This window comes from Jatropha curcas, chromosome 5, assembly GCF_041381405.1.
Source record: "Jatropha curcas cultivar XTBG-Jc1 chromosome 5, XTBG_Jcur_1.0, whole genome shotgun sequence".
Lineage (NCBI taxonomy): Eukaryota > Viridiplantae > Streptophyta > Magnoliopsida > Malpighiales > Euphorbiaceae > Jatropha > Jatropha curcas.
Genome location: NC_143155.1, coordinates 8958327 through 8972005, shown reverse-complemented (window position 1 = coordinate 8972005; position 13679 = coordinate 8958327). Strand labels below are relative to the sequence as shown.

The 13679-nt window shown below is 31.7% G+C and overlaps 1 protein-coding gene and 1 pseudogene across 3 annotated transcripts in view; both read left to right on the top strand.

The window, feature by feature from the left end:
* Positions 1-5184, top strand: part of LOC105641053 (uncharacterized) — a 33226-nt gene extending 28042 nt beyond the window's left edge. For both annotated transcript variants that reach the window (XM_089721960.1, XM_089721959.1), the window contains one exon: positions 4892-5184. In XM_089721960.1, coding sequence (XP_089578086.1) covers positions 4892-4934 — 43 coding nt within the window. In that variant the 3' untranslated portion in view covers positions 4935-5184. The remainder of the gene's footprint in view (positions 1-4891) is intronic.
* Positions 5185-9391: 4207 nt separating this feature from the next.
* LOC105641055 (ent-kaurenoic acid oxidase 1-like) lies at positions 9392-13246 on the top strand (annotated as a pseudogene). The gene is made up of 8 exons (XR_016320870.1): positions 9392-9666; positions 9769-10246; positions 10403-10664; positions 10733-10840; positions 10895-10973; positions 11196-11302; positions 12931-13052; positions 13135-13246. The product of XR_016320870.1 is annotated as an ent-kaurenoic acid oxidase 1-like (transcript).
* The last annotated feature ends 433 nt before the right edge of the window (positions 13247-13679 follow it).

Genomic DNA, 13679 nt, shown 5'->3' with positions numbered 1-13679 from the left:
GAAATCATACCCCATAAGCTTGGAAATCCAATATTGTTGCGCTGGTGTAGTAATGGACTGATTGAGGAGGTGGCGAAGGCTTCGGTGATCTGTTCGAACTAAGAAATGCCGCCCTATGAGGTAGGGCCTCCAATGCCGGATGGCAAGTACCAGAGCCATTAGTTCACTGTCATAGGTTGATCGTTTGGAGGAACAATCTGAGGTAACTTTACTGAAGTAGGCGATTGGCCTTGAGTTTTGCATTAACATAGCTCCTACGCCGCTTCCCGAAGCATCTGACTCTACAACAAATTGTTGGGAAAAATCGGGCATTGCCAAAATTGGGGAAGATACGACAGCTTGCTTGAGGAAATCAAAAGATTGTTGGGCTGCCTCTGTCCAGAAAAATTTATCTAAGGCCTCCTTCTTGAGCAAAGTTGTTAATGGCTGAGCGATTTGGCCGTAATGTTGGATGAATTTCCGATAGTACCCTGTCAAACCAAGAAACCCCCGGACTGCTTTCACTGACTTTGGGATGGGCCAACGAAGAATACTGGATATCTTTGCAGGGTCCATAGCGACACCAGTACTTGAGATGACATGCCCTAGGTATTCAATTGAAGTTTGTCCAAATGAACATTTCTTCTGGTTGAGATGGAGCTGGTTATCAACCAGTACTTGCAAAACAGTGGAGAGATGCTGTAAATGAGAGTCCCAGTCACTGTTGTAGATCAAAATGTCGTCAAAAAAAACCAGCACAAACCGTCGCAAGTATGGACGAAAAATGTGATTCATAACCGCCTGAAAGGTCGCTGGTGCATTTGTAAGGCCGAAAGGCATGACCATGAATTCGTAATGTCCCGAATGAGTCCGAAAGGCTGTTTTGTGGATATCAGGAGCTGCAACCCGAATCTGATGAAACCCAGTTTTTAAATCCAATTTGGTGAAGATATGAGCCCCATGAAGTTCATCCAAGAGTTCCTGAATCACTGGTTTGGATATTTGTTGGGTATTGTTACCTTGTTGAGCTCACGATAGTCCACACAAAACGCCAACTCCCCGTCCTTTTTGCGGACCAATAATACTGGGCTACAAAAGGGGCTACTGCTGTGCCGAATAATACTGGCAGCTACCATCTCAGCCACTAACCGCTCAATTTCGTCCTTTTGTACATGACCGTAACGGTAGGGTTTGACACATATAGGGCCTTGGCCTGGATTAAGAGGAATTTGGTGGTCTGAGATGCGCTCTGGGGGAAGGTTCTGGATTTCGGCAAAAGCTTTGGAGTATTGTTGCAACAGGTCTTGTAGGGCTGTAGGTATGGGATTTGCGGAGGCTTGTGATTGCGGTTGTATTGGTTCCAATTGCCATAGCAGGACAAAATAAAGGATTTCTGTCGTTTTGTGGAGGGAGTATGGAGAAGCAAGGGTCTTGCACAAGGAAGGGTTACCGTGATGGTTTGATTTTGGTGGTGGAATGTCATGGTCATGGTTGCCCAATTGTGCTGAATATTCCCAAGTGTTTCAAGCCAAGCGATACCAGGAATAAAATCCACACCATTAAGGGGAAAGACGTAGAAATCAGTTTTGAGGGTTATGGCACTCACTTGAAGCTCAAGACCCATACAAACCCCAGTAGCAGCAATGCGGTGCCCGTCGCCTAACTTGACGTAGTAAACTGGAGTTGGAGATACATTCAAGTTCAATTGTTGGGCGAGCTCTGCGAAGATAAAATTATGGCTAGCTCCGCTATCAATCATTAGTATTACTGAGTGGCTCGCAATTTCTCCCTGTAACTTCATTGTCTTGGGTCTTGTGATACTGCCAATTGAACACATAGGAAGTTCAATATTGGAGAAGTGAATCTCGTCCCACTCCACAGGGCTTAGCAATGCTGAGTTCTCTGATGATTCAGTGGTCTCATTATTGATAGGAAGGGTATCGTCATCTCCCGCAATGAGTGCTCGAAGGGATTTTTTTGGGCATTCATGAACGTAAGGGTTTTTACATTTGAAACAAAGGCCTTTGGCGCGTAGCTCCTGGTACTCTTGATGAGAGTATTGTCTTGTGCCACGGCTACGGTTGTTTTGGGTGGTGGTGGTTGGTTTGTGGGGTGGCACTGGAAGGGAGAGTGGAACGTTGATGGAAGAAGGAGGATGAGTTTGTGATATGGAGCTGGTGGAGGTAGTTTTGGGTTGGGGGCTAGTGATATGGGTTGTGGGTTTGTAAGAGGATGGGCTGGTAGTCTTTGGGCCAATGCCAAATTGGGTAAGTGGCTGGGTTTGGGTGTTGAAGCTGGTAGAAGTATTGGGTAGTGGAGATGATTGTAGTTCTCTTTCAATTTCTCGCGAGACCTTCATGGCATTGTATAGATCGACGGTATCCCTGGAGCGGAGGCGGAGTCGGATGTCACTACGCAACCTGTTCAGAAAATACCCCAAATACTGGCAATCGGAGAGGGCTGGGACTTGTGTGGCGCGAGCTATAAATTCATCAAGGAAAGCAGCGACAGACCCAGTTTGTTTTACTGCTGCCAAATGTTCATAAGGGTTGTTTGCGATGTCACCACCATATTGATGGGTTAACTCTGATTTCAACATTTCCCAAGTGAGTTGAGGGTTGCGTTGGCGAATCCAGAGGAACCAGTGAAGGGGTGCGCCGACCGTGGTAATGAGGGCAGTGGAGACACGCTGGTCCGGTTGGATATGGTGAATCTCAAAAAAGTGTTCCACTCGGGCAAACCATCCGACGAGATCTGTTCCATTGAATTGGGGAATGTCTGAGTTTTTATGGGTGAAATTCTGGTGGTAAGGTTGTGAATGAGTTGTTGGGTTAGTGGTTTGTGGGTTATTGAAGGTTTTAGGTGGGGTAGTGATAGTGGGGTGTTGAGTGTATAGTGGGTCGGGTGTAGAAGATGAAGAAGGTGTGCACTGTTTTGGGTTTGTGGAGTCACCTGATTGAGGAGTGATATGTTGTGAAGAGAGGTTGTGGAGTAGGGTCTCAATGGTGGTAAATTTCTGGTCAAATGAGGAGAGACGTTGTTCTAATGTGTGGAAGGTTTTAGACTGCTCTGTTTGTAAGGTGTGGAGAGAATTGTCGATGGAGTTAATACGGTTTTCTAAGGTTGAAACATTCCTCTCTATCTAAACGGCTATCAGATCGTGTAGTAGTCATTGGAATCCAGAAGCACGTCGGACCAAATTGATAGAGTAAGGAAATAACAAAATAAAAAAAAAAAAAAAATCAAAGAATTCTAGAATGGGTATGAGAAGAAGAAATCTGTATTTCAATTCAGAGTCAAGTGTTATAGATTACAATCTTCAGATATTAAAAATGAAGAAGAAAGAAAACAGAAACTAGAACAAAAGGGAAAATTCTTGAATCCTAAGAATCAAGCCAAGAGCCTGCAGTAGCTCTCCAACAATACAAATGAAAAAGGAATATTTTTTTATCAGATCCTCCTCCTTGCCCTCTGCTGTACTATATACACGATCACCCCCTTGTTTGTAACTGAATTTGGACAGGTGTCCTAATCATTGGTGTGGCTGATGTGTCTCCCTAAATTCCCAAGGCAGCAATCCCCGTGTTGATCTTGGGACCTTCTTTGGACCTTCTGGAATATACCCTTAACGGCTTTGGCTGAGGTCTATCATATTTCAGCCAGTTTCTTGCAACAAAGATGATACTTCCGGCACATGAATGCTGAATTATTGTAGATTGGCAAATTGAGTCTCGTTTTGGTGGCCGTTGGTACTGAAAAAGGTTGGTTTTACCAGATTTGTAAGAGGTGTACCTTTTATGGGCCTTCTGCCTGGAAAGTGGAACTTGTCTATGCAAGAAGGCAAGTGCCTGTAAGAGGTTGCCTGCCTCTCTTTGGCAGAGGTGCTAGGGCCTCAGGCACGCCTTTAGTAACTGTGGCTGTTACGGGTGTGGTTAGTGTTGGTGAACTGTACTCGTGAAGAGTGACATTAATAGTAATTGGTGAATAATACTTGTGAATTGTAACATGTAAATGTGTGAACAGTAAATGGAAAGATAAATCGTTTACGCTTTACACCTAAACAATCCTAGGCATCACATCCAAGATCCCATAAGCATCATACCTTTGGTTGAATTGCATCACGCAATTGAAGCAGCATAGGAGCTATACATATACATATGTATATAAGTTTTAGGAGTTGGTTTAATACAATGTTCGTGAAAATATCACTATTAGTTGGAATCTATAAATTTGGGTCACTAAGATTTTTCTGCCTTTGCATTTCAATCTTCTTGACATTCCTATTTTGAGTTGAGAAATGACCATAAGAATTATACTAATTTGAAAACATTGCTATTTTAGATCTTCTCAACTTAGTGCTTGTTTTTTTTTAGCTGTTGTGGTTAGTAATTGGTAGTTGGCAGTTAAATGCTGACAGTTGGCAGCTAGTGGTTGAAAGATCTATATTTAGGGCATGTTCGGCAAAATTAACTGTTTTAGTAGCTGTTAGCTGTCATAGGGAGGCCAAGAATAAGCTTACGCTCTTGAAAGGTGGCTAGCTCACTTTAAACATTAGTATAAACGTTAAGCCACCTAACATTATAAATAATAAAGGTAGCATTTTGAACTTAGTCAAAATGCTAAAAGTTACATGAAAAGCAGTTGCCAAACAGGACCTTAATGTTTCAATTATAGCTTTTAATTGCTGACTATTGGATTCTAAAACACTGCTCTAACTGCAATGTTTAATAATAGCCAAAACTTATGATTGGATGCTCAAATTGAAATAGCCTTTATTTTAATAGGGATGACTTTAGATTTTATGGTTACTCTTTTTTTATGTGGACAATACGTCAATAAATGATTTGCTTTCCTTGTGTAATACTATGAAGTCTGTTATTCAGATGGAGTGTAATAATTCTGTTTCTTGCAGCTCATCAAATGGAGGCATGCAAGTTCAAGACAATATATTGTAAATGAAACTACTCTTTGTAAATGGCAGCAATTATGGAAAATATGTTAGACGCAATGAAATCAGACATTCTTTGGTTACTTAGATACTGACATTCTGGCTGATCTACATGTTCACTTCCTCTTAGCTATGCAAGGCAGAGTAGTTTTGTATTTTTGGTTGTGTATTTTTACTATATAAGGTCTAGATATGAGATCATTTTGGGTGCAGCATTATATATAAAATGGACTGTACAATTCCTTTTAAGCATTAAATACTATTTTCATTCTTTCTTCATAAACTGTATATTCACTCTTAGCAGCTGCCTGTCCTGTTTTAAACTGTATGATCCGGTTTGTAGTTTTTACATAATGGCTAATGACAAGCAATTAAAGCACTTGTTTCTTTTTCCCTTCAGTTTTAGATGATCCTTCTAATTTTGTCAATTTTTAACTGCACTATTATCATGTGATATAAAATAAGGTTTTTTTTTTTTTTTTTTTTTTTACTTTTAAAAAACAAAACTTTTTGATTTTTAATTTTTGAAAACTTTTTTTTTTCTGAGCTTTTTTTCCCTCTATATGTTTATCCTCCCTTTTATTTATATGGAGAGTCAAAATTTCTCTAAGATTAAAGAGGTGGTCTTTTTGTGGATTTCTTTCTAATTTCTCCAATTTTTAACAAAAAAAGTGATAAATGATGAGAGAAGCATTGTCATGTGGAGGAAAATTTTTCTCTATTCAGGATTTATTAAAGTTGTGAGTAAATTTTACTATATGTGCACATTTAAATGTTAAGCATAAGTTTTTTGGTGAAATTTAATCTGTGCGCGCAATATGCTTGAATATCACATCTTAATACACGGTTCAGTCAATTTTGAACATTAAATGTCAATTACAATAACGTCTGCCATTTTCTTAAAATACTTTCAAAGTCAATGTTTAATCTATTAACCAAAGCAATGACATATTGGACTTTTGGTTTTAGCATTAGTTCCAAAGTTACCATATAAGGAAAATTTGTTTATATAAATAGAATGCCTAAAAAGAAAATTTTTCTCTATATAAATAGCACGGAGGGAGTAACATTTTTTTACTTACTACTATATGTTTCTTTTATGGCTTTTCAATAATTAGTTTATTATTGACAGTGATTTTTGCAAGTGTACGAAATCACAACAAGTAATATAGAATGAGTAGAGTATCGTTCCTGCGAGGATTGTATATCAAGTACCAAAATTATGTTAGCCTACTATTATTTAAAAGGCAATAAGGAGAATTATTTTAAGAAATTAACTTCAGTAAATAAAAGAGAATAAAAAGAAATCAAGCAAAGCAATTTTTGATAAGAAGAAATTAAGGATTAAAAACTACTGGGGATTTTGACTTCAATTAATTCTATCCAATTTATTTTATTAATTTGATAATCAATTTTAATTGTTCAAGTAGGAGAAACAACCTTAAAATCACTAATAAGCTCTCCCGATATATTGTTAGCTATTTTAACCCGATCTAATTACCTATCTTCCAATAGCGCAATTAAACATAATTAAATCATTAAATTTTATAGTTTGTTTTGTGAATTCATAATCTAAGGTCATTAACTTATGAAAACCCCCATGAGTCAAACCATATAGCTTCTGCATCAAGTTATTATTCTCATGTAATTTATTACCTTTTTCATATCAAAAACCCTTCTCCCGACAGTGTTTAATGAAATAAATCAATCTAGGGAAAAAACTCTACCTAGAAGCATTAAGTTCAATAATGAATTATACTTTGAACAAAGAAAAAGAAATCTAATATTATAAATTGGAAAAGAAATTAACCTACATCAAATCCCTACTATGAGAATTTAGTTCGACATAGTAATTAAATAAAACTCAATTAAACTTGAAAATAATTCCATAATCAATGTGAATAATGAAAAGTAAAAACAAGATTAAGAGCTTAAAGATAAAAACTAGTCAACAAATAATTCTGGACGGCTTCCTTGAATCTTGACATAAATCTTGATCACTTGAAGTCTTAGAGAGAGAGAAAAACAATAGAACAAAAAGATGGTAAATACAATGAATGATTGCCTTGTCTATGGCTAGTCTCTCTATTTATATAGACTTTTCTGAAATATCTACATGTTGGTTTAGGAAAGTGAATCTTTATTGAGTAAGAAATCTTTTGGAGATAGAAAACTGTTTAGGCTTTGTATTTCTTACCACTTATGACTTTCCCAGCGTCTAAATAGGATTTAAACTTGATTGACATGTCAGAAAAGCATCTCATGCGGGTCCATGCAAGCGGTATGGGCTGAAACTGATATTCTCGGCCCAAGGCAAAATATGGTCTTCAGTTCGGGCGTGCTATATGGCACGGCTTGGATACAGTCTTCTCTGCATTGTTGGTTGGTTTTCTATAAAAATCTTTCAAAATTCCTTAAGATCAAGTGAAATATGATTCAAGAAAGCTTTGAACAAAAACATAAATAAAACTAAATAAAAACTAATTAAAGTAATTAAAAATACTAAAAATTCTAATAAAAATTATATTAAAAATACCATAAAAATAATACCTATCAGTTATTGAATAACTAATATTTATATTGTTAGATTATGATAAAAGAATATAAATTCAATCAAGAGTTCCAACAAAAGTGAAAGAATTGAAAAAAAAAATTTCAAGTAAATAATGATAGCTCATGCAATAAATAATAATAGTAATAATTCTGTAAAATAAATTAAAATACCTTACAAATTCGGCTGCCTTTTTTTATAAAGTAAACTAAAACATCAAGGAGAGAAGAATTTTGGTTGTATAGTAATAAATTTTGATGAAAACAAAAAAAAAAAAAAAAGAAAGAATATTTTAGATAAGATAATAGATTCAAATATAGAGTAAATTATCCAATTTGAAATAGATCTCAATCTGATATAAATTTCAAGGTTTATGAAGGTGTAAGAAAGAAAAGAGAGAAACATTTCTAAAATTTAAGATATTTGTAAGAGAGAGAAGAAGGAAAGTCTGTCAATAGCATAAACCATTATTTGTAGTTTTATAAAACATGTTTCTGTTTTTTAAATGATTTTGAAAAAAAAAAAAAAGTTAAAAAGTAAATCTAAACACTTAAAAAAAAAACATGTTTTATTTTATTTTTATCAAAATTAAATGGAAAAACTAGAAACCACAACAATAGCAAACGCTACCTTAATTTTTCTGTTTGTTTTATTTTCCTAATTTTTCATTTTATTTCATTTTATACAGATTTCGTATTTCATTTTTCAATTATAGTTTTCTTGTTTTTACTTTTTCTTTTTGTTACTTCATATTTCTTTTTATTACTTCGTTTTCTGTTTAGTTTTATTTTTCTTTCATTTTTTTTTGTTTATTTATTTTATTTTTCTTCTTTCCTATTTCTTCATTTTGTTACTTGGTTGACCCGGTTTATGTGCGTTTGAATGTGATATAAATTCACTGAGGTTATTATTTTATTTTTTTACCAAAAATGACATTATCTTAGTTTTTAAAATTTTTTGACATTCATTAATATTAAAACTTAATTTCTGACATTTATTAAGTTGCCTATGTCAAGAAATCCATCTTTTAAATATTAAAGATTATAAAAGCTGTTATAAATGACATGAAATTCAAGATGTATAAAATTAAAATTAAATTAAAGCTGTTACAAATAAAAAAGTATTTTTGTCATTTTTAATCATCATGTGATATTTATAAAACTTAGAAAATAAAAATTTGAAACAATTTTCATTAATCTATCCGATTGATGTTGCATAGAATAGATTAAATTTTAATTTTTAAATAAATTTGCTAATTAGTAATTTAATAACATATTTTTTTATTGACGTAAAAGTCCCGAAGCATGGCTTAGAAATTAATTTAATAAAATATAATTTTTTCAATTACATTTTTTGTTCGGAAAAATCCTAATGATTGTAATTTTTGGATTGATTATATAGTTAAACTATTTTCATTTAACAAAAAAATAAAAAATTTTCTTAATTATTTTAACTGTACATGTCTCAAATTTCATATTTTTAATTTATAAATATACCAATCACGAGTTGTGATTATAAAAATCTTATTTTATTATTAATTTTGTAAAAAAAAAAAAATAGATGGAAATATTTTTTATTATTAATTTCATCCTCAATTACAATTAAGGATGTTATTATTACAAAAGGTTGAAACTGGGGTAAATTGACATAAAAGTCAAAATATAGTGAAATTGTAATGGTCTGTAAAGTCCGTGGTGTTCTAATACTTTAGTCTTTCATTTTTCTTATATATATATGAAACTCATTTATAGTATTTAACAACTCATATATCCAAGTATTGAAATATTACCTTATATTGTGTTGTATTTCTTTCTATGTCTTGTTTTCATTTCTTTAAATACATGTTTGGATTTTACTACTATGTCTTAAATCCTTCATTTTGATCCTTAGTTTGAAAATTAATAGAGTTTCAGTGACAAAAGGATTGAACAATATTACATCAAACAATGGACCTAGAAGCAGATTCCACTTGGGTTGTCCTGCTTGCAGTAGTATTAGGTGCTTTGGGGAGTCTAAAATGGATTCTAAAGAAAGTTAACTGGTGGCTTTATGAAACTAAACTTGGTGAAATTCAGTATTCACTGCCTCCAGGCGATTTGGGCTGGCCTTTCATTGGCAATATGTGGTCCTTTCTTAAAGCTTTCAAGTCCACTGACCCAGATTCTTTCATGCGCAACTTTGTTGCCAGGTCTTTTTTTTTATTTTATTTTTCCATTCATTATATGTTTCTTCTCCAATTATGCTTTAACATACAAAAATATATTTGATGGAGCGATGGGCTTTGATGCAGATATGGGGGTGGTGGAGTATACAAAGCCTTGATGTTTGGAAATCCCAGTATCTTGGTGACAACACCAGAAACATGCAGAAAAGTACTAACAGATGATGAAGCATTTCAACCAGGTTGGCCAAAATCCACCGAAGAGTTGATTGGAAAGAAATCCTTTGTTTCCATTTCCCATGAAGAGCACAAGCGTCTCCGACGAATTACTTCTACTCCATTGAATGGTCATGAAGCTCTATCTCAATATATATCATACATTGAAGAAAATGTAATATATGCACTGGATGAATGGGCTTCTATGACAGAGATTGAGTTCTTGACTCAACTAAGAAAGCTTACTTTCAAGATCATTATGCACATCTTCCTTGGCTCTGAAAGCATTTCAGTCATGGATGATTTGGAGAAGGAATATACTTCACTTAATTATGGGGTCAGATCTATGGTAATCAATTTTCCAGGGTTTGCTTACCATAAAGCGCTCAAGGTGCATCATCTTTTTATGATACAATATTATTTTCCAAGAGTATCCTATGCTGTTCTTTTTCAATATGAAACTATGCTCATTCCGAGATTTCAAAGGCAGCCGCTCCTTATAGATTATCTAACTGTTTTTCATTTTAAATGAATAAACAAATTTTAGGCACGCAAGAATCTAGTGGCTGTATTCCAATTAATAGTGAACGAACGCAGAAATCGAAGAAAGGATGAAAGCAGAACTAAGAAAGACATGATGGACGCTTTGCTTGCTGTTGAAGATGAAAATGGTCGAAAATTAAGCCGATGAAGAAATCATTGATATTCTATTGATGTACTTGAATGCAGGCCATGAATCTTCTACGTATACCACAATGTGGGCTACAATTTTTCTTCAGGCACACCCGGAATATCTTAAAAAAGCTAAGGTATTACCTATATTATATATAAGTAAAAGTCCTGCATCACATTTCAATTAATAAACTTGTGTTTATAGAAAGAGCAAGAGGAGATACTTAAAAGGAGGCCACCAACACAGAAGGGACTAATGCTTAAAGAAACTCGAGAAATGAAGTTTCTTTCCCCGATAGATAATTATTTCAATGTAATTAATTCTCTCAAAATATATATCTTTCATATTGTTTTCCATTAATTGTAGGTAATTGATGAAACACTTCGTTTGGTAACATTCTCATTTGCACTTTTTCGAGAGGCAAAAGTAGATATTAATTTGGATGGTGAGTGCATAGTCCATATTTGCCTTGCATGCATTTTATATTATATGGAATATATTTATGCACTATTTTTGGGTATATGACTAGTCTTAAATAGAGGTTAATAGCTGCTCCTACCTATAAGTATTTTTCTATATGTTAAATTCTTGACCTTGTTAAACTCAAGCGTTCATTTTTAAATCACTCTTATAAGATATAATAATTAATTAATTCCTTTTCATTTAGGATATGTAATCCCCAAGGGTTGGAAAGTTTTAACTTGGTACAGAAGTGTTCATTTGGATCTTGAAATCTATCCAAATCCAATGGAATTTAATCCTTCACGGTGGGATGTAAGTCCATATATATATATATATATATATATATATATACACTAGTTTTTGACAACATACGTTGCTCATGTTAATACATATTATAGTTGTATTTTTCTTTAAATATAATTGATTGGTTTCTTTGTGATATAATAAAAATGATAGTCAGTTATTGAGGAAAAAGATAAACGATACATTAGGTGCTTTTTATTTAATATTTTATTATAAAGATTATAATAAATAAAATGAATGAATATTACAAAAAAAATTAATAAAATGAAATGCAAAAACAAAAATTTATAATTGAAATAAGGTGGAAAATTAAAAATAATGATAACTTAAGTAAAATAATATCTCAAAGATTAAGAAGTATACCATATTGAATTGAATTCTTATATTCTTGAATTGAATTCTTATATATTTTTATTATATTTAATATAATATAATTTCTTATTTTACATAATAAATTTTATATTTAAATAGAAGTTAATAAAATCGATATAAATTAAATTACCTCTGTTTTTCAACTAATAAAATTAAAGTCTCTAAAGATATTATGTTCTAACTATATTTAGTATTGACCTTATTTAATATATAATATAATCTCTTATTTTATCCAATAGAATTTAATTTAAATATTTCTTATCAAAATGAAATTATCTTTATTTTTTAACCAATAAAATTAAAATATTTAAAGATAGTTATTCTAGCTATATTTAATATACACCTTATTTAGTATAAAATATTATTTCTTATTTTATACAGTAGAATTTATATTTAAATAGAAATTTTATATAATAAATTAAAATTAAATTAACTTTGTTTTCAACTAATTAAATTAAAATCCTTGAAAATAGTATATTCTTACTTTGTTTAATATACACCTTATTTAGTATATAATATAGTTTTTTATTTTATCTAATATAATTTAAATTTAAATAGAAAATTAATATAACCAATTAAAATTACATTACATTTATTTTTCAACCAATAAAAATAAAATTCTTAAAATATTATATTTTTACCATATTTAATATATACCTTATATATTATATAATAAAATTTCTCATTTTATCCAATATAATTTGAACTTAAATATAACCAATAAAAACTAAATTACCTTTATTTTTTAACTAGTACAATTAAAATCCTTAAAGATAATTATATTCTTATCATATTTAATATATAATTTATTTAGTATATAATATGATTTCTTATTTTACCCAATAAATTAAAATTTAACTAGAAAATTAATATAACCAATTAAAATTAAATTACAATTATTTTTCAATCAATAAAATTAAAATCCTTACAGATATTATATTCTTACAATATTTAATATATACCTTATATAATATATCTTATAATTTCTTATTTTAACAAATAGAATTTAAATCTAAATAAAAAATTAATATCATCAATTAAAATTACATTACCATTATTTTTTCGATTAATAAAATTAAAATTCTTAATGATATTTTTATTAATCCTTAAAATTAGTAGATGTATTTTCTGCAAACCCAACATTCTCCCTTTCTGTTCGTTCTAATACACACACACATATATATATATATATATATACATTTTTCTTCTATTCGATATTTAACAAATGAGAATAATAAAATGATTGCTTTAATTTCCAAATGTAGAATCACACTACAAAAGCAGGAACTTTTCTTCCCTTTGGAGCAGGAAGTAGGTTCTGCCCTGGAAAAGATCTGGCTAAGCTTGAAATTTCTATTTTTCTACATGATTTCCTCCTTAAATATCAGTAAGTACTTATTTTGCACACTTATCCTTTTCAATTTTACTTGCTTTATTATTATTATTAAATTTATTTCCTCACGTCAAAGGCTTGAGCGTCTCAATCCTGAATCTAAAGTAATGTACTTACCTCATCCAAGACCAAAAGACAATTGTTTGGCGAGAATCAAAAAAATTCCTTCAATGTCTACTGATCCTTGATGAAAAAAAAAAATATGTATTTGACAAACACAATGGATATTAGTTCCTACCATGTTTTAAGTGTACGTTATGCTTTGCCAGAGAGCAAATCAAATAAATAATAAGGGATATTAGCTTGGTTTTCTTATTTAATTAGTCAAAATTCCTTCATTCATAATTATTATGCTTAAGTTATATTGTTATTTAAATAAAATTATTTGTAATAATTACCTTGTTTATATGTTTAAGAATCAAATAATTTTCCACTTACAATATTCCATTCGACATATAATAAAAAGTTCTAAACCATAAATACATATTCTTCTAGAGTTTAAGTTAATAAATAAATCTTTAAGCAAATACAATCTCCAATATTTAAGATTTACATGTCATGTCTAATACATAAACTGAAATAGAATAAACTATGTCAATTAAAATGAAGTCTTTGGCTCTG